The sequence below is a fragment of the Sinocyclocheilus anshuiensis genome, unplaced genomic scaffold (genome assembly GCF_001515605.1).
Source record: "Sinocyclocheilus anshuiensis isolate Anshui unplaced genomic scaffold, SAMN03320099.WGS_v1.1 scaffold85, whole genome shotgun sequence".
NCBI lineage: Eukaryota > Metazoa > Chordata > Actinopteri > Cypriniformes > Cyprinidae > Sinocyclocheilus > Sinocyclocheilus anshuiensis.
In genome coordinates, this window is record NW_015536800.1 from 1,490,744 (window position 1) to 1,512,579 (window position 21,836).

The following is a 21,836-nucleotide window of genomic DNA, read 5'->3' on the forward strand; positions in this document are numbered from 1 at the left end:
GAGCTTTGCAACTTTGCAGATCTTTTTTATGCTCAAACAGCAACATTACAGACTAACTAAAGTTGAACAAGTGAAAAAGCATAATAGGACCCCTTTAACTCTGTGTAACAATGCTTCAAGAACTGCTTCATTACTATATGTTTCACACATGTACACGCAAAAAATATTTGGGAGCAGATCCTTTCATAATCAAAGTAAAAGGTTCCCGTATTTGTATAGTGGCCCAAAGAGTGCGCGCACACACACACACACACACACACACACACACACACACACACTCAGTGTACCTGTTCCATGAAGCATCCTCTGGAATGAACAACCACCTTGCAGTGTTTTTCTTGCGACTCTTAATCTTCATCTTCACAGATATTCCTCTCAGTACGCTACAGAGAGTGTGTGTATGCATACTTGCACACATACACTCATCTGGCTTCTCTAAAAATGAGTTCTTACTTTGTCTAGAAGTAACCTCTCCAAATCAAACGGCATGTATGAAATCAAAAGAGGATAAAACAGAATGATGGGGAGATTCAGATGAAGAGACAGAAGAGAGAGAGAAATTTTTGGGTAGCATGTGTTCAAAGACAGGGGTTTCTACTTCTGTCTATCTGATGACTGACTGAATACAGCTCAAACGTCACATGACTGTCATACACACACACACACACACTCTCTCACAAAGCATGTGATCCAAACACAGTCATAGGACACTCTCACTGGCCAAAGTTGCATACCTCAGCAAACAAGCTAACATGTTCTCTTTGCTAACACTAAGCATGCATGTTGCAACAAATAATCAGTCAGTCATATGCTTCCTGCCTATAATATATAAATATCAGATGAAAAACTTAAACGAACATATGAAATGTCACTGTCAACTAACAGAAATAAATATGTTTAAGTACTAAAATTAATAAATAATTAATAAATAATATAACAATATATAAATGACACTAAAAGAACAATGACTTGGTGTCAGCACATTTAAAAAATGTTAGTACTTTTCCACATTTCTTAGAAAGCCTATCAAGTTTTTTTTAAATATATAAATATCACACAAACAACACTTACATTTCCAATTTATATATAATAGCACCTTTTTCAGAGAGCGCACACTATTTATTCGTCTGTCCAATGACTGCACATCATATTTTGATAAACCTGGTGATTCTGACCTAAATCAATTTCAGTGATTGTTGAATTAAAGTTGAGGTGATACAATTTGTGGGAGATCCCTTTACAGTTCTGTTCTGTTGTTTTGAATCTCCAAAGTAACACTGGAATCTATGTTTTACGTATAGGTAAGCAGTGTCACTTCCTTCTAGGAAACTCTGCTGATTAGTCATGTGACCATGTATTTGGAAAGGGTCCAGTATGTTGCATTAATGCTTAAAACACATGTTAGCCAATTGCTAATGTATTGTATAAAATCATGCAAATTATTTGGCTACAGACTTAATTGCAATTGTAGTTTAAGTAGCTCAACTAAAAGCAACAGATGGCTTTTCATTTACATGCAAGCATTACTATATTCTGGTCTCACTGAAAAACTTGAAGTGGGAACTTGAAGGATTCGCCATCAAGAACTTACTTCTTTTTTTTTTTTTTTAAACTTGCACACTTAACATTTCATTTTACAATTTCTATATCAATTTCACTGCCTGTCATTCCCAATGTTTACTCCTGACATGAGACAAGTAGTGTCAGTAAACCACTTGACTCTCTCCCATAAAACCCCTCTTGACCCACTCTGACTAGAAAGACACAGCAGAAGCCATAAATGCAGAATAGATATACTCTCAAATAAATACCTGTCAAAACTTGAAAGTATAAACGCACTGAAAGAGTTACATAACACATGGACTTGGGCTCAGCTAACTGGACGCGCGCTACACAAAACTGTGTGTGTGTGTGTGTGTGTGTGTGTGTCCACAACACCATTAACACATATAGATCAAGTAACACTACGGCCTACAAGGGATGACACAATAAATTGGCGATCATAAACTCGCACATATTTGCACCACCTACTGCAGAAAAAACAGCTGTGTGCCGCGGAGAGGTCAGTTTATAGCAGGGCTGCCCAAACTCGGTCCTGGAGGGCCGGTGTTGCGTAATATTCGATTCCCGTGAAAAACTGTTCCAATCGGCGGGGTTAGTACGAATATTCATAGATTCGTTCCGCGGTGGGCGTGGCCTTTTGAACTACAAACAAGCGAATGGAAAGGATTGTTTTGTGGCGCGGATGGTCACAGCCAACCGTTGGAGAGACAGCGAGCGCGTGCTGGAGAATCAAGATGGCGGACCGGAGGGGTGGGAAGGAGATGTCGATTCCCAAGGTGGTTGGCAACAGCTGGACTGTGAATGGACAGGAGAGTGTGGAGGGAAGTGACGGATCAGGAAATGAACTAGGAGAGATGGAAGTAGGTGGCGGGATGTATGAAAAATGGGAAACGGCTAGGAATAATAAACGGAAAAAGAAAAGGAAAAATAAAACAGATGAAAGTGACTCAGACAGGGGATCGACTGTGGAGGAGAAGCGGAGGGAGGAGTATGTGGTTTTTGCAAAACTTGTGGACGAAGGGGACTCGTTTGGAGGTATGAATCCAATACAGCTAACGAAATCTCTAAATAAGGAAATTGGTGAAATAAAGAGTGCTAAAGTATTAAGAAATGGAGCACTGATGATTATGTGTAAGGATGAAAGACAGCAAGGGAAAGCAATCAAAATGAACATAATAAATAGAAAGAAAGTAGAATGTTCTATGACTTATAGGAAATTCACAAAAGGAGTCATTACAGGGATTCCGGTAAACGTATCAGTTGAAGATGTGAAAAGAAAGATAACAAATGCAAAATTAAATGAAGTCAGACGTCTAAAAATAAACAGGAATGGAAATACACAAGACAGTCTCTCGGTTATGATCAATTTTGATCTGGAAAAACTCCCGGAAAAAGTGTATATTGGATTTATGTGTTATGACGTGAGGTTATATATACCCCCTCCGATTAGATGCTTTAAATGTCAGAGATTTGGACATGTGGCGGCGGTGTGCAAGGGAAAGCAAAGATGTAAATGTGGTGGAGAACATGAGTATGGAAAATGCCAAGAGGGTACAAAGCTGAAATGTTGTAATTGTGGTGGGGAACACAGTTCTGCTTACAGAGGATGTGAGGTTAGTAAGAGGCAGGCCGAAGTGCAACGTATCAAGGTTGTACAGGGAATCAGTTATGCAGAAGCAGCAAAGAAGGTTTCAGGGAATGTGACTATGGTTAGACAAACTTTGCAGATCTTTTTTATGCTCAAACAGCAACATTACAGACTAACTAAAGTTGAACAAGTGAAAAAGCATAATAGGACCCCTTTAACTCTGTGTAACAATGCTTCAAGAACTGCTTCATTACTATATGTTTCACACATGTACACGCAAAAAATATTTGGGAGCAGATCCTTTCATAATCAAAGTAAAAGGTTCCCGTATTTGTATAGTGGCCCAAAGAGTGCGCGCACACACACACACACACACACACACACACACACACACACACTCAGTGTACCTGTTCCATGAAGCATCCTCTGGAATGAACAACCACCTTGCAGTGTTTTTCTTGCGACTCTTAATCTTCATCTTCACAGATATTCCTCTCAGTACGCTACAGAGAGTGTGTGTATGCATACTTGCACACATACACTCATCTGGCTTCTCTAAAAATGAGTTCTTACTTTGTCTAGAAGTAACCTCTCCAAATCAAACGGCATGTATGAAATCAAAAGAGGATAAAACAGAATGATGGGGAGATTCAGATGAAGAGACAGAAGAGAGAGAGAAATTTTTGGGTAGCATGTGTTCAAAGACAGGGGTTTCTACTTCTGTCTATCTGATGACTGACTGAATACAGCTCAAACGTCACATGACTGTCATACACACACACACACACACTCTCTCACAAAGCATGTGATCCAAACACAGTCATAGGACACTCTCACTGGCCAAAGTTGCATACCTCAGCAAACAAGCTAACATGTTCTCTTTGCTAACACTAAGCATGCATGTTGCAACAAATAATCAGTCAGTCATATGCTTCCTGCCTATAATATATAAATATCAGATGAAAAACTTAAACGAACATATGAAATGTCACTGTCAACTAACAGAAATAAATATGTTTAAGTACTAAAATTAATAAATAATTAATAAATAATATAACAATATATAAATGACACTAAAAGAACAATGACTTGGTGTCAGCACATTTAAAAAATGTTAGTACTTTTCCACATTTCTTAGAAAGCCTATCAAGTTTTTTTTAAATATATAAATATCACACAAACAACACTTACATTTCCAATTTATATATAATAGCACCTTTTTCAGAGAGCGCACACTATTTATTCGTCTGTCCAATGACTGCACATCATATTTTGATAAACCTGGTGATTCTGACCTAAATCAATTTCAGTGATTGTTGAATTAAAGTTGAGGTGATACAATTTGTGGGAGATCCCTTTACAGTTCTGTTCTGTTGTTTTGAATCTCCAAAGTAACACTGGAATCTATGTTTTACGTATAGGTAAGCAGTGTCACTTCCTTCTAGGAAACTCTGCTGATTAGTCATGTGACCATGTATTTGGAAAGGGTCCAGTATGTTGCATTAATGCTTAAAACACATGTTAGCCAATTGCTAATGTATTGTATAAAATCATGCAAATTATTTGGCTACAGACTTAATTGCAATTGTAGTTTAAGTAGCTCAACTAAAAGCAACAGATGGCTTTTCATTTACATGCAAGCATTACTATATTCTGGTCTCACTGAAAAACTTGAAGTGGGAACTTGAAGGATTCGCCATCAAGAACTTACTTCTTTTTTTTTTTTTTTAAACTTGCACACTTAACATTTCATTTTACAATTTCTATATCAATTTCACTGCCTGTCATTCCCAATGTTTACTCCTGACATGAGACAAGTAGTGTCAGTAAACCACTTGACTCTCTCCCATAAAACCCCTCTTGACCCACTCTGACTAGAAAGACACAGCAGAAGCCATAAATGCAGAATAGATATACTCTCAAATAAATACCTGTCAAAACTTGAAAGTATAAACGCACTGAAAGAGTTACATAACACATGGACTTGGGCTCAGCTAACTGGACGCGCGCTACACAAAACTGTGTGTGTGTGTGTGTGTGTGTGTGTGTCCACAACACCATTAACACATATAGATCAAGTAACACTACGGCCTACAAGGGATGACACAATAAATTGGCGATCATAAACTCGCACATATTTGCACCACCTACTGCAGAAAAAACAGCTGTGTGCCGCGGAGAGGTCAGTTTATAGCAGGGCTGCCCAAACTCGGTCCTGGAGGGCCGGTGTTGCGTAATATTCGATTCCCGTGAAAAACTGTTCCAATCGGCGGGGTTAGTACGAATATTCATAGATTCGTTCCGCGGTGGGCGTGGCCTTTTGAACTACAAACAAGCGAATGGAAAGGATTGTTTTGTGGCGCGGATGGTCACAGCCAACCGTTGGAGAGACAGCGAGCGCGTGCTGGAGAATCAAGATGGCGGACCGGAGGGGGGGGAAGGAGATGTCGATTCCCAAGGTGGTTGGCAACAGCTGGACTGTGAATGGACAGGAGAGTGTGGAGGGAAGTGACGGATCAGGAAATGAACTAGGAGAGATGGAAGTAGGTGGCGGGATGTATGAAAAATGGGAAACGGCTAGGAATAATAAACGGAAAAAGAAAAGGAAAAATAAAACAGATGAAAGTGACTCAGACAGGGGATCGACTGTGGAGGAGAAGCGGAGGGAGGAGTATGTGGTTTTTGCAAAACTTGTGGACGAAGGGGACTCGTTTGGAGGTATGAATCCAATACAGCTAACGAAATCTCTAAATAAGGTTAGTGAAATAAAGAGTGCTAAAGTATTAAGAAATGGAGCTCTGATGATTATGTGTAAGGATGAAAGACAGCAAGGGAAAGCAATCAAAATGAACATAATAAATAGAAAGAAAGTAGAATGTTCTATGACTTATAGGAAATTCACAAAAGGAGTCATTACAGGGATTCCGGTAAACGTATCAGTTGAAGATGTGAAAAGAAAGATAACAAATGCAAAATTAAATGAAGTCAGACGTCTAAAAATAAACAGGAATGGAAATACACAAGACAGTCTCTCGGTTATGATCAATTTTGATCTGGAAAAACTCCCGGAAAAAGTGTATATTGGATTTATGTGTTATGACGTGAGGTTATATATACCCCCTCCGATTAGATGCTTTAAATGTCAGAGATTTGGACATGTGGCGGCGGTGTGCAAGGGAAAGCAAAGATGTGGTAAATGTGGTGGAGAACATGAGTATGGAAAATGCCAAGAGGGTACAAAGCTGAAATGTTGTAATTGTGGTGGGGAACACAGTTCTGCTTACAGAGGATGTGAGGTTAGTAAGAGGCAGGCCGAAGTGCAACGTATCAAGGTTGTACAGGGAATCAGTTTTGCAGACGCAGCAAAGAGGTTTCAGGGAATGTGACTATGGTTAGACAATCTGCAATTAGGAGCAAAGAAATGAATAAGTGTCAAGGATGTGATAAGTTGAAAGAGGAAACTCTGATAGTGAAGAAGAATGATTTTGTACTGTTCATGGCAGAGATAATAAACTGTTCTGCACAGACAAAAAGCCGAAATGAAAGAATCAAAATAATTGTCAAATCTGCAGAGAAGTATCTAGATGTAAAAGGGCTGCTATGGGAGACAGTTAGAGACTCTCTTAATGAAGAGACACAATCTTCTCAGGCATGTGCTGGATCGTCTTAATGTTATTGACCATACTACAGTGGAATGCAAGGAGCTTAATTGCAAACGGCCAAGAGTTTAAGAAATACATTGATAATTTAATAGAGAAACCTAATGTAATATGTATTCAGGAAACATGGTTGAAACCACAATTGGATTTTATAATAAAGGGATATAATGTAATTAGAAGAGATAGAGAATCTGGCAGAGGGGGAGGAATAGCTACATTTATACAAAATGGGATGAAATATAAGGTAGTACAAATAAATAAAGATTATGAATCAATTATAAGTAAGGTATGGACTGAAAGAGGGTGTATAGATATTATTAATTACTATAATCCATGTGGAAAATTAAGTCAAATCATTTTAGAAGATGTTGTGGGTCATTTGCATGACAATGTAGTGTGGTGTGGTGATTTTAACTCTTATAATTCATTATGGGGGAGTAATAATACTGATGTGAACGGCCAACTTATTGAAGAATTCATTGATGATAATTGTTTGGTGTGCATTAATAATGGAGAGGGAACACGATATAACAGTATACAAAATACAGAAACGGCACTTGACCTGACATTTGTATCTACTGTAATAGCAGGGATCAGTACATGGAGTGTGATCAAACATACTACAATAGGGAGTGACCATTATCCTGTAGTGACTACAGTTGGTACAAAGATATGTTATGAACAAGAAAAGAGAAGTCCTAGATGGAAACCGGAGAAGGTAAATTGGGACGTTTTTCAAGTAATTTTTGAAAATAGATGTATGACTCTACTAGAGGAAAACCAGATGGATGTAAATATATTCAACAATAAGCTAGTTAATGAAATAATTCAATCGGCAGAGGAAATAATACCTAAAACTACAGGAGTTAGACGTATCAAGAATGTACCCTGGTGGAATGATGATTGTAAAGCAGCTGTAAAAGCAAGAAATAAAGCATTTAAGCAACTTAAAAAACAGCATTCTATGGATGCTATGATCCAGTATAAATTATTATTTATTTTTTGAATTGTTACAAGGCTCTTGACAAAAAAAAAGGCAACAAAACACCAGATAACATAAAAATAAAATCTTTATTTGAACATGCATCTAACGACATTTGAGTTTAATTGCAGTCACTGAAAGTTATGATGCAGCAAAATACACAGCAACTAGGGACAGTTTACAGCTTGAAAATAAACGACAAAAACGAGGAACGACAGAAATGTGTTCGATTCGTGCTGTGTTTGGTGTTTAGTATCATCCACGTAAGCTACACAGCAAAACATTGTCATATGGCCATGATAAAGCGTTCTGATAAAAGCACATGCGAAACAATAAGCATTTTAGCCTATGTGAATAACATAAACAGCTGTACATCTAAACGGGGCGTATGAACATTCGGCTTTATTACCTTTTCAAAATAATTCATCACACAAGAGCTGAAGAACAGACAACACAATCCTTTCCATTCGCTTGTTTGTAGTTCAAAAGGCCACGCCCACCGCGGAACGAATCTATGAATATTCGTACTAACCCCGCCCATTGGAACAGTTTTTCACGGGAACCGAATATTGCACAACACCGGTGTCCTTCAGAGTTTAGCTCCAACTTGCCTCAACACACCTGCCTTTAAGTTTCTAGTATGCCTAGTAAGAGCTTGATTATCTGGTTCAGCTGTGTTTAATTGGGGTTGGAGCTAAACTCTTTAGGACACCGGCCCTCCCGGACCGAGTTTGGACACCCCTGGTTTATAGTGTCATATAAAGCGCGTTTATATCCACAGGTGTAGTATTTGCTCGTGCTAACGGTCTTACCACTGCTCCGCTGCCGTCGAGCAGTCCCGTGCGTTGCCGTTATCGTTACCGACGGCTCTCTTGCTGAAGAGCTTCTGCAGCAGCGTCGGCATGCTCGCGGCATCGCGCGCTGTTTTTCACAAACACACAATCTGGGATTCCCGTTTCCCCATCAGCGCAAGCGAGCGCTCAAATCTGCAGAGCTCCATACTGGAGTCATGTGACATCTGCAGCAGCTGAGCTCTGCACGTGCGGAACGTGCTTGACGTGCCTGCTGTTTTCTTTCCTTCCTTCATTTTGGTCATTTCCACACATAGATCAGCTGTTTGCATTAAAAATACATAGCATTCGGTTTAATACATTTAGTGGATGATATCAATATAGGATGTGGTTTAAGTATAGCCTGTTCAAATGTAGCCTAATAATGAATCATTGTTCTCTTTTTGAATAAAAAATCGAAGTATAATTAACCCTTGTAATTACAAAATATATTAATGAAACGGTGAATTAATCACTAAAAAGCTAGATAAAATAAAAATGAAAATAAATAAAAAAGAAAGCGTGAAATGGGGAAAATTAACGTTAAAAAGCTAAATTATTTTTATTGAGGTATATTAAATTATACTGAATGTACAAAATTCAATATGGAAGAAATATAAAATAGTCATTTGTATTAAAAGCAAAAGACGATTGTACAGTTAGAAAATTTTACAAATTAGCATTTTTGATCAGTTTTATTTGATCAATTAATTGTCTATTCAGTTTTATTTGACCTCCCCCCATTAATTCCATAAATATATAACATTCGATTTGAATTAAGTAGATGATATCAATAGAGAATATGGTTTAAATATGTTATTTTCTTCAATACATTGAATATATATTGTTCTCTCTCTGAAAAAATTGAATTATAATCCTTCTAATTATCCTTCTAAAAAAATATTAAAGAAAATTTTAATAATAATAATAAAATTAAATAGAAAATAGAAATTCAAAAAACAAAGAGAAAGAGTGAAATGGAGGGGGGGGGGGAATTCCAGATTAAAAGCTACATTTTTCTTTTATTGACAACAGGTATATTTAATTATACTGAATACACAAAATGCAATATGGAAGAAATAGCCATTTGTATCAAAAGCAAAAGATGATTGTACAGTTGGAAAATTTTACAAATAAGCATTTTGATCAGTTTAATTTAAGTTTAATTTAAATTTAAATTTAAATTAAGTAGATCATATCAATAGAGAATATGGTTGAAATATATATATTTTTCAATACATTGAATACATATTGTTTTCTCTCTGAAAAAAAAAACCCTTGCTACGTGTACTGCGTTAGGCTAACCGAGACTTGTCATTTGCACTTATATATTGTTGCTCTTTTGTTAGTTTTGATTGCTTTTATTGTCCTCATTTGTAAGTCGCTTTGGATAAAAGCATCTGCTAAATGACTAAATGTAAATGTAAATGGAAAAATGGAATTATAATCCTTCTAACTAGAAAATACATTAATGAAAAAAATATTAAAGGAAATTAAAATAAAAAAAATGATTAAATAGAAAAGAGAGATTCAAAAAACAAAAAAGAGTGAAATGGGGGGGGGGGGGGGGCACGGGGTCGCCACAGCAGAGTGATCCGCACAACCGATTTGGCACAACAACAAAACCAAAAAATAAAAAGTGAAATAGGAAAAATTGGGGATAAAAAGCTCAATTGTCTTTATCGATGTATATTGAATTATATTGAAAGTACAAAATTCGGTATAAAAAGAAGATGAAACAGCTAAAGCAGATAAAAGACAACCGTACAGTTGGAAAATTATAAAGTTCTATTAGTTCTATTTGTTCTTGTTTTTTACATTTAAAAATATTTGATTCAGTTTAAATTAAGCGGATGATATCAATAGAGAATATGGTTTAAATATATTCAATTTTCGTTCAATTCAATGCATATTGTTCTCTCTCTCTCTCTTTCTGACAAAATGGAATTATAACCATGTAACCATAACGTAGAATTATATTTCTAACTAGAAAATACATGAATGAAAAAATGATGAAATGAAATTAAAATAAAAAGAGAAATTCCAAAAAATAAAAAGAGACGAAAAAAAAATCCAGATTAAAAGCGAAATTGTTTTTATTGACAACAGGTATATTGAATTATATTGAATATGCAAAATGCAGTATAACAAGAATATTAAACAGTCATTTGTATCAAAAACAAAATTGATTGTTCTTGTTTCCACTGTCATAAAGTAATTGTACAAGTCTGTAAGAAATACATTACAAAAAAATTATAAAACATTATTTTCTGACAGTTTAATCGTGTAAATTATGACATGATATATGTACAAGCGGAACTCCTGACTAATGTCTATGATACACGGAACAAAAATACCGTCGAACTGTCTCAACGGTCCGTGTCTTAAATCTTCCCCCCACTAGTCACACGTGTGACAGACATTCACTTATATCAGCAAATATGGTAAATCGTGGTTAAAAACTTTATTTAATTAAGAATTACTTTTGAATGGCGTGTTTAATAATAGGTATTCTCACTTCAGCCGAAGGCAGCCAAAGGGAAGGGACAGGTGGAGAAGAAGGCTATTCACCCATACAGCAGGAAAGCTGCATATTTAGCAAGCGCTGCCATCAAACAACAGAGGAAAGAAAAGTAAGATTCGTTTCTGCTCCACTTTTATATTAATTCATGTCCTTTAAAGGGAAATAAATAAGGTTTTGTTTTGCCACTGTTACGTTTTTTATGCGTTATACTTGTATATGTTTTTATTACACCTGTAAAAGTAGTATTTGTAAAATCACTTTTAGGCTAAAAGGTGGAAAGGCACAGCGTCTAAATTTGATTGGTGAGTAGTTTACTTTTATTTTGTACTGCCTTTGTGTAAACAAGGAATTTGAAAGCTTGTTTGTTGACTGGTTTGTGAAAGTTGACATTGGATATTTGGCAGTATACCAATGTGTTATACACCAGCTAACAAAAATATGTTTTGCTAACGTTCCCATTAAATTATTAAAACGTTATTTGGATGTTTTTTAACGTTTTAAAAACGTTTTTCTTGTTTTTTTTTTTTTTTTTTGGAACATTACAGAAAATATGAATTGAATATTCCGTTTTATTTGTTTTGCAAACACTATGGGAATGTTACTTATGAATGTTCTGTTGTCCTCTGAATAATCTGAAATTAGTTAGTAACGTTTGATGAACATCCCACAACATTTTTGTGATAACGTTTTAAGAACATTATTAAGGCCCGTTTAGCATTGAACAAATATTCTATGACATTCTGGGAATGTTCCCTGTTAGCTGCTTACTTGTCTTCACTTATTTTCTGCAGGTGAAAAACTTTTGTGGTTCCAAAGCCAGCTGGACCCTGACAAAGCAGAATACACTAAACATGATGCTTGTGAAATAATTGAGAGGTATAACAAGCCCCAAGCAAACATGTCGTTATGATTTGTAAAGTTCTGCATACATAGCACTGTCTTGAAATGTTGAAAATCTGTATATTGAGAATAATAAAAACAGGCATCTTTGCTCATATCCTCTTTCACAGGTACCTTCACCGGTTTGACAGAGAGCTGGAGCAAATTGAGTTAGCAAACAGTATCAAAGGACGACAGGGTCGTCAGCATGGCTCTAGAGAGGCTGTCATCAAACAAACAATAGAACGAGAGAGAGCTCAGTATGAAGGCAATGGCTTTGGTATGTTTCCTATACTCACATTAACTTTTGTATGGGTCTCTTTTATCTTTATTTGTTTCCTGCCATATAAGAGGTTTATGTGATAAGTGTTAAGAATGCATGAATAAAATGTATCCTGCAATAATTAGACACTATTTCTGAAAATGTAAACGTCTGTCTGGAATGGCATGAAGAAACAGAACAAACTGAGACAGACTAAATCCAGAAGAACTGTGGCAACGTCTCCAAGATGCTTCAAGAGATCTACCTGCAAAGCTTCCTGAAAAACTGCGCAAGTGCACCTAGGGCAAAAGCTACCACAGTTCTTCTGGACTGAGTCTGTCTCAGTTTGTTCTGTTTCTTCATGTCATTCCAGACAGACTGGATGATGATGATGAGATGAGATCTCTGTGTAGAGCACTGGCTGTTGTCAGACTCCTTGTGCAAACAAAAATCTCACTGGATTATTACAATTAATGGCAAAAATGAATGTTTGGAAATATAAACTGATATTTCCTACTGACACACTGCAGCAACAGATATAAATAACTAAATAATATATATAGAAAGGCTAATTATGCTTCTCCCTTTTTACATTTAGGCAACATGTTCTAGATGGTTTAATGTTGTCTTTCTTTTTTCACTTTACAGAAATCCCTGATATCATCAATTCTAAGCATCTGAAAATATTTAGGTAATTACTACATAAAAGCATGTTAACACTCTTTATAGCAAGTCATCAAATTCAAAGAATTTCTGGCACAGAACTATGTAAAGTCCAACCCTAATCCTAACATAATGGGACATTTTTCTAACCTTGAGCCACATTCGTTTAACAGAGAGTGGACTGGTGACCTCAAGAAACTCCCCAACATTAAGATGAGAAAGGTTTCAGCCAAAGGCTCTGACAGCGCACCATCTGCAGTTTCACAAGATAAACACATGGGAGAAGAGAATAATGAAGATGCATCTCTGAATTCTGACACAGACCTGTAGTACTGTGAAATCCTGCAGCTCTACTACAGTAAAGTTTACTGTAGAGGAAAAGGACCAGAGTGTATTGGGCCGCTTGCAAAAATGTGTTGTAAGGAAGGTTACTTAGTCACTCAGGTAGCACAGTATTATTAATCCATAAATAAACAGAGACTTTGAAACAGTTTGATACATTCACTGGTTTATTGCACTGACTGATGTTTGCATGTTTCTTTGATAATGTGCATTTGAATTGTGAACAATGATGTTGATCACCAAATCTCACTTGATCCTGACATGGCCCTATGGGCATTTTTTATTTATTATTTTCATATATCAAGATATATGAAGTCACTGCAGAAAATCACAATACAAAAAAAAAGTAAAATTTGCTTAATTCTTTCTGATTACCACTCAGAAAAACCTGATCTCCATAAACCCTTCAAAACATAAAGGTTCATCTCAATAAATTAGAATGTCGTGGAAAAGTTAATTTATTTCAGTAATTCAACTCAAATTGTGAAACTCGTGTATTAAATAAATTCAATGCACACAGACTGAAGTACACGACATTCTAATTTATTGAGATGCACCTGTATGCTGGGTTGTTTTAACCCAATGTTGGGTCAAATATGGACTAACCCAGCTGTTGGGTTCAATTTTTAAATGAAAGTTTTAACCCAAAAGTTGGGTTAGTCCATATTTGACCCAAAGTTGGGTTGAAACAACCCAGCATTTGTAGAATGCAGTCTTGAAAAACACCAGCTGCCACTGATGTTTAATAAAACAGGATCTGAGCTGTTCAGAGACGTGTGTATGTGTGTGTTACCTTGCGCAAAGGCTTGAGGTGTGTCTCCATGATGAAGTCATATTTGCACAGCTCACAGCAGCGTGTGTCGGAGCTCTTGATCCACTGGTACAGGCAGCCCTGGTGCACAAAACGCAAACTTCCTGTACAGCGGCAAGGTGTGATGAGCAGACACTCCTCGTCACCTTCACAGTGACAGATCCTGCACACACAAAAACACATCAGCTTCTCGCTGGTTTAACCTCTTGCGCTCATTCATCTCTATCACGCTCTCTCACCTGCACACCTCTAGCTCATCATCAGTGCATGCTTGTTGCGTGGCACCATTTTGATTGGTAGGAATAGTGCATTTATAAGGGGACGGGACAGACATATCTGGATCTCCTGAACCTCTTTCCTCATACATCTTTGTAATAGGCTCTTCCTCCTCACTTCCGCTCCTATTACTACCAAGCTCATTCGCTTTTCTGTGATTGGCTGCCTGGCTTTGGCCCCCACGCTCCTTCCGTTTTGACAACTTTTTATGGGCCCTGGTGTTGGGGCCCTTGCACAGTGGTGGCTGGTTCTCTTTCTGTCCCTCGTCTGAGTTGACAGACATGAGCTTAGTGGCGTCCTGTTCCTCACGGGGATACGCTTGCATGTGTCGGCTGCCGCTGCGTCTCCGTCGCGCTTTCTGGTGGCTCCAGGAGCGAGCTTCTCTCCAGCGCTGCTCGTCCTCTGAGGAGGAGTCAGAGTGTGTGTGTGTTTGCTTATGCAACCGTGAATGTCTCGGTTGGTCCACACACTCTGTTGCACACCCAACGGTCCCGGTGCTCTCCCGTCGCCGGCGGATAAACCGTTTGACTTGCCGCTTTGTGTTGGGGGCGGAGTCGGAGGCGGGGTTTATGGGCATGACAGGTGTAGTCTGATCTGAGCCATCAAGTTTAGCTTGACCACTAGAGCTGCACAACACACAAAAACAAAAGGGATGAAGAAGACACAACAGAGCGTGAAATGATTGATGAGTAAAAAAATTTAATGGACAAATAAAAAGTGAATTTCTATTGAATGGTGTATTTTATCCCCTCATTTGCCTAATTTTTCCTTACAATTCACTGTTCATTCATTTTTTTAATACATAAAACCAGAAAGAAAATGTGGCATTCAAGACGTAATTTCAGATATTTTAACATACCTTTATAGGTATGCATTCAAATTCATACATAAAAGTCTTAGAAAGTTTAATACATAACCATTTTTTTTATTTTGCATTATAAAATTACTTTAATACAAACTGATTAATAAATTATATTATTCTTCTAGTTTGCATTAATTTCATTTAAATGTAATAATTAAATAGAAATGATTTCAAATGATATTTTTCTATTTTGTTCCTAATTTAATACAAAATGTTTTATAAATTATATTACTCTATTCTAATGTAATTTTTATAATTTAATACAAAATTCTTCATAAATTATATTATTCTGTTTTGCTTTCCTAATTACATGTTTATAAATCATTATTCTATTCTAATTTAATTTAATAATTTAATACAAAATGTTTCAAAACGTATAATATTCTATTTTGCACTCTTAAAATGTAATTTAATAGAAAATGTTTTATAAATAATATTATTCCATTTTGCATTCATAATTTAATTTTATAATTCAGTACCAAATATTTTATAAATTGTATTATTCTATTCTAATTTATATTATTATATTATTATTATAATACTGTTTTATTATAAATTATATTCAATTTCACACTCTTAATTTAATACAAATCTTTTATAAATTATATTATTCTATTCTAATTTATATTATTATAATAATACTGTTTTATTATAAATTATATTCAATTTCACACTTAATTTAATACAAATGTTTTATAAATTATATTATTTATTTTCAATTTGTAATTGATATTGATTGAAATTTCATAATTTAATACAAAATGTTTTTATTAATTATATTACTTTTTTTGTATTTGTACTTTAATTAAATTTTATAATTTAATACCAAATGTTTTCTAAACTGCATTATTCTATTTTGCCGCTTTAATCTAATTTATTTAAACTCATTAAATTTATTGTATCATAATCTCTCTGTTTTCTGCTAAAAATTTATTTTCATTGTTCAAAATCTTCTTTCGGTTTATTTTCTGATTAAAAATAGAAAAAGACACTGACATTCCACAACTCATTCCATAAAATCATATGATGTGCAAACATATAGATGAGCAAACAACCAATCACAATCATGGTAACCCATAGCATCAGCCTATGACCAGACTCACCTGCATATGTCCTGTGAGGACGGTGTAACTGATGTTTGAGAGACACTGTTCAGCACGGCTCCAGGGGTGGAACTGCTTGTCTGAAACAGCAGGTGACAAAAGTACGAAATAATATGAATGTGCAAAGCACACACTTTGTTGTTATTAGGGTTGCTTTGAATAATGATGGTGTGGGTGTGTATGTTACCTTAGATATATTGCTGGATCGACGTCCTGATCGCCCAGGTGCCTTCTCACTCTAAAGGAAACAAAGAGGATTAATCATATGCTCTCTCTCTCTCTCTCTCTCTCTCTCTCTCTCTCTCTCTCTCTCACACACACACACACACACACACACACACACACACATTGAAGCCATACCTTAGAAAGTTGTACTACAAAATACTTTCTTCTATCCCAGCTTCAAGTATACCATCAACTATATGACCCATCTGAAACTTTGCACTGCTTCAGGCTCAACCAATAACTTGTCTGTTGGTTTGTCTGACCAACGGCAGAGAGGGGGGTTTATGGGAAACCTGTTTGGTACTTTTGCTATTCAATCTGATGATGCTAGTAGAGCAGAAATTACAAGCACTCTCTCACATAACACACAAACCCACTGAGAATAGTTGACTTTTAAAGCAGCGTTTCTGTCACATGTTTGAGCAGATCTTTAATGTGACTGCAGCTTTGAGACAAACCAATCCTATTACTAAAAATAACAGCAGCATCCTAAGACCCGTTTGCGTGCGCACACATACAGTATGCGTGTGTGTTCATGGTAACCAATAAACACAAAGACTATTTTTAAGATTATTAAAGACTATGTGTTAGATGACAATATAAAAGGAGAGGGAACAATTATGGCCTGTTGGTGGGTCCACCTTTGCCTCTGGTCCACACCTGGCCCATTATTAACTTAACTATCATTCCTTCAAGCTAACATACAAGAGCACACACACAAATGATCCTCTGGGGATCATTATTAGTTTGAGAACCCCAAAGTGCATATAAGGTAGGCTATTGCAAGAACACACATAGACCTAGCTGATAAATACTTCAAATTTTTTTTTACTAAAAAATGTATATGTTGTGTAGCTGCAGTTAGTAAGGAGAGTATTGAGCTCTGTTCTCTCTCTCCTGAAGCGACACTATATCGCTCTGAATTATTGATGTGAAAGCCGCCAGACACCAACATCAGATCAGCTCATGTATATTTTAAACACCCACAGTGTATCTTTTAGCCAGCATGCAGGTGCAACTGCATCCTCTGAGAGAAAATTCAATGATATTATTATAAACATGTTTTATGATTGTTTGAAATCAGTACCATATGATAATCATGTTTGCGCTCACATGAAATTGAAAAGTGCACATTCATTATAGTTCTATATTTCAACTCGGTCAACAGTTGTCTCTTACATGTGTCAGTTTTTATTTTTCCTAAGACATTACTTGAGAACCACCTGAAATAACACTGATATTTGAATTAAACAACTAAAAACTCCATTAAAGGGTTAGTTCACCCAAAAATGAAAATTAGTGTTTTACTCACCCCAGAGCCATCCTAGGTGTATATGACTTTCTTCTTTCAGACGAATCCAGTCTGAGTTATATAAAAAATTGTCTTTGATCTTTCAAGCTGTTTAATGCCACTCAGCAGGTGTTGCATGCATCAGTCCAAAAGAAGTTAAATAAAAAGCGCCCATCCATTAAAAAAAGCGTCTCACACAGCTCCGGGAGTTGAACAAAGGCCTCCTGTAGCGAATCGATGCGTTTTTGTAAGAAAAATATCCATATTCAAAACATAATAATCACTTTAATCTAGCTTGCGCCAACAGTTGTACATGGAAGCAGCTCCGGGAGGATGACGTATGAGGTCAGCTTTGTGTATGTGCTGGTGAGTCTAGTGAAAACCAACGTTTGTTTACAGGAGCAAAGGAAGCAACGTTTCCTTACTTTAGCAAAGGAAAACCAGTCTCCTCTTGGCTTATATCGAAATCCTCTGACATTCTTCTTTACAAATCCTCATTTTGTACTTCTAATTAGTGACCGTCGTTTTGTTTTGATCTCTCCGCTGAGTTCTGAGCGGCGCATGCACAAAGCTGACCTCATACGTCATCCGCCCAGTACTGCTTCCATTTACAACAGTAAGCGCAAGCTAGATTAAAGTGATTATTACGTTTTGAATATGGATATTTTTCTTACAAAAACGCATCGATTCACTACTCTGAGCGGCGCATGCACAAAGCTGACCTCATACGTCATCCGCCCAGTACTGCTTCCATTTACAACAGTAAGCGCAAGCTAGATTAAAGTGATTATTACGTTTTGAATATGGATATTTTTCTTACAAAAACGCATCGATTCGCTACAGGAGGCCTTTGTTCACCCCCCGGAGCCGTGTGGGACACTTTTTTTTATAGATGGGCACTTTTTATTTCACTTCTTTTGGACTGAAGCACTGCAACACCCGCTGACTGCAATGATAGAGCTTGGAATAGCCAGGACAATTTTTAATCTAACTCCGACTGGATTCGTCTGAAAGAAGAAAGTCATATACACCTAGGATGGCTCTGGGGTGAGTAAAACACAGCCTAATTTTCATTTTTAGGTGAACTAACCCTTTAAGCCCTCTGGGCTATGATGGAGCAACCTCTGAGCAAATAAAATTATTCATTTAATTTCCCACAGGCTTTAGAATTAGATTCAAAAACACTTGCTATAGTGTGTAATGCACTTTATGGATTCATTTTCTACATAAAAGCCTTCCAGTCTTCATAGCTTCTGTACTGAATAATAACATGACTTCCTCGCTAGAAAAAATAGTGCTCATTCATCTAGTCTAGAATTTCTATACTCTGACAACACATGTAAAATGATCTTTTTATTGATATTTTCTAATTATCGATGCAGTCTGCTCTATAAAATAACATCACAGTTCTTTCGACTGTTCAATTTGATTTTCTGTTGTATTCAAAATAATATATATATGGTTGCTTATCACAGAGCTCTATTTAACAAATGTATCTTAATATAAATCTCAATGAAGCTTTGAAAAAGGAAGCATTAACTGTGGTCATATCTGGTTTTTGATATGACCTTAGTTAATATCCCCTTACTGTACTTAACTATTGCTTCTACATCTGAGAACAAATCTAACCAAACATTTCATCAAAGGACTACTTTTTCCTAAACCTTTCCTATCTGGAATTTGAATAATTTACAGAATCCAGGTCACAGTAAATGCTGACCAGAATGAATCTACTAGAACATTCTAAAATCCCTGTACAGGCTGAGGTCTAGTTTCTGGCACATAGAAAGTCCTAATACACATATACATAATACTAGCCTTGACTCTTAATTCTAGTTAGGGTCACAGATCAAGTCAGTGTTCTAAGATCAAGGTTCAAAGGTCATTATCACTGTTTGTCTAAAATTCTCAAATCTAAATGGAAAGGTACTATGTGTTACAAATGTAATAGGATAGATTTATAAGGGTAGTTTACATTTGGCAACGATATAAACGGTCAACCAGTTAAAATTTCATACACTACCATTCAAAGGTTTGGAGTCAGACAGTATTTTTGAAAGAGTCTCTTATGCTCATCAATGCTTCATTTATTTGAACAAAAATACTGCAAAAACAATAATATTGTGACATAATATTGCAATTCCTGTGACACAAAGCTGAATTTTCATCATTTTAATATGCTGATTTGGTACACAAGGTTCCTACTGTTTCAGTGTTGAAATCAGTTATGCTGCTTAATATTTTTGTGGAAACAGTGATTTTTTTTCAGGTTTCTTTGATCAAAATTGACAGTAAATACACTTTTCCACCTTGGAATTATAAGGTTCTATCTGTATTCTGAGCAGTTTTGAGATATTGAGCTTCAAAGTTTTTGCGTTCCATAGACTTCTGTAGATAGAACCCTTTTTGTTTTCTAAAAAAAGGCCCAAAATGTACACAGCTTACAAAAGAAACATCACATAATGTAAATAAGCCATCACAGAATAAGAATATGTGAATAACTCCATTTTGACAAAAAATGTCAGATAGAACCTTATAATTCCAAGGCGACGCCTTTCTACAATAGATTTCTGTTTCAAATAAATTATGTCTTTTGAACTTTCTATTCATCGATTTAATGTGTCATTGCTGAATAGAAGTGTTAATTTATTAAATAAATAAATAAATTTGACCCCAAAAATTATGAATGATAGAAAAGGATGTATTCTAGGCTATGTAAATGGATTTACAGTTTCTGTCATAAGCAGTTTATCTGACAAGATAACTGAAAGCCATGCTATAATACTTTATAGTTAATTCATTAGTGTGCAAGTCCTTCATCTCTAAAAACCCATCTCCATTACATGCACAATCACAAAACAAAAATGTAGAATAATACAAGCAGAAAGATCCAAACTGACATTCACTTACCCATAAATTCCCCCCTGTATGTTTTATGAGCTACCAATCTGCCAAGCACCTCTGCTTGCTCTGAAGGCCGATGCATGCAAGTGCTCACACATGCATGTTTATGTTCTAGGCTGGGCTGGATTAGCTTTAGCTGCTTCTCTGAGGTATAATCTGTGAGTGGTTGTCTATCTCTGGTCGTGCATTCATTTAGATGCACAGGGTAGGATCCTACCCTACTTATCTTTTTCTGATGTCTGAGGTAGCGTTTTCTAGCTCTGCCATCTGGAGTTCTGCCTAGTACAATTACAAGAGTCTGGATTTACCATTCTGCTTCAGAGCAGCTGTTATATGATAGATAAACCTGTCAGTGTTGAATTCATACACACTTATGTATGCAGGTGCACATACAATGGTGACTATCCCTTGTGATTTGTGTTTGTTTAAGAGACAGTATGCCTGCACCGACCAAGATTAAAGCTCTGGCTGCCATTCAAAAGCTAACTACAGACACAGGTGCATTATGGGATAATGTGCTGATGGGATACACCTGGTCACAAACTACTACTCACACGGAATCACAAACATCTACCTATAGATAGTAACATATAGATGCTACATCCTGCTGGTACAGCATTTGGAGTGGTCAACAAGGAGACCTCTTTGAATAGAAGTTGAGAGCAGATTCTTTTTGTAGAAAAAGCTCATCATTATATAATAAATGATATAATCAGTATAGCTAAAATAACCGTTGGGTCAATAATCTGTTTAATTTGAATTTGTTTCATGTATCACCTGGAAAAATCAGAAGTGCCTGATATGACAAACTTAATGCGGAATCTATGTATTAATATCCATGCATCCATCAATCACAATATAAACAGAGCAACAACACTGAACCAAATTAACCATTCCACATGCATGCAAATTCAGTACAGGTTAACAATCACTAAACACATAATCTTCAATTTTGTCATGAACATACAACGTTCACTGCATCATCTGTGATCGCATCAGATAGCTAACATACACACACACACACACACACACACACACACACACACACACACACACACACACCCCCACATAC

The 21,836-nt window shown here is 36.3% G+C and overlaps 3 protein-coding genes across 4 annotated transcripts in view; 1 reads left to right on the plus strand and 2 right to left on the minus strand.

The window, feature by feature from the left end:
- The window catches only part of LOC107656063 (folliculin-interacting protein 2-like), a 35,480-nt gene extending 26,677 nt beyond the window's left edge, over window positions 1–8,803 (minus strand). For both annotated transcript variants that reach the window (XR_001630517.1, XM_016443737.1), the window contains exon 1: window positions 8,605–8,803. Coding sequence is in view for 1 of the 2 variants with exons in the window: in XM_016443737.1 (XP_016299223.1) it covers window positions 8,605–8,696 (92 nt within the window). In the remaining variant the exon portion in view is untranslated. The remainder of the gene's footprint in view (window positions 1–8,604) is intronic.
- Window positions 8,804–10,950: 2,147 nt separating this feature from the next.
- On the plus strand, window positions 10,951–13,734 carry LOC107656272 (translation machinery-associated protein 16-like). Its single transcript, XM_016444035.1, has 7 exons — window positions 10,951–11,066; window positions 11,146–11,255; window positions 11,411–11,448; window positions 11,938–12,022; window positions 12,157–12,305; window positions 12,936–12,978; window positions 13,124–13,734. Exons 1-7 carry the CDS (start codon window positions 11,064–11,066, stop codon window positions 13,278–13,280), a joined length of 585 nt encoding a protein of 194 aa, XP_016299521.1. The 5' UTR covers window positions 10,951–11,063; the 3' UTR covers window positions 13,281–13,734.
- Window positions 13,735–14,058: 324 nt separating this feature from the next.
- Window positions 14,059–21,836, minus strand: part of LOC107656751 (uncharacterized) — a 15,274-nt gene continuing 7,496 nt past the window's right edge. Inside the window, exons 3-6 of the mRNA XM_016444699.1 lie at window positions 16,532–16,582; window positions 16,345–16,424; window positions 14,343–15,005; window positions 14,059–14,266 (exon numbers count right to left, since the gene is read on the minus strand). Of these exons, the coding sequence (XP_016300185.1) occupies window positions 14,059–14,266; window positions 14,343–15,005; window positions 16,345–16,424; window positions 16,532–16,582 (1,002 nt within the window). The remainder of the gene's footprint in view (window positions 14,267–14,342; window positions 15,006–16,344; window positions 16,425–16,531; window positions 16,583–21,836) is intronic.

Coding starts and splice junctions, on each gene's coding strand:
- LOC107656272 (XM_016444035.1), top strand. Junction 11,449..11,937: donor ACAGCGTCTAAATTTGATTG/GTGAGTAGTTTA, acceptor TATTTTCTGCAG/GTGAAAAACTTTTGTGGTTC. Junction 12,306..12,935: donor GTATGAAGGCAATGGCTTTG/GTATGTTTCCTA, acceptor TTCACTTTACAG/AAATCCCTGATATCATCAAT.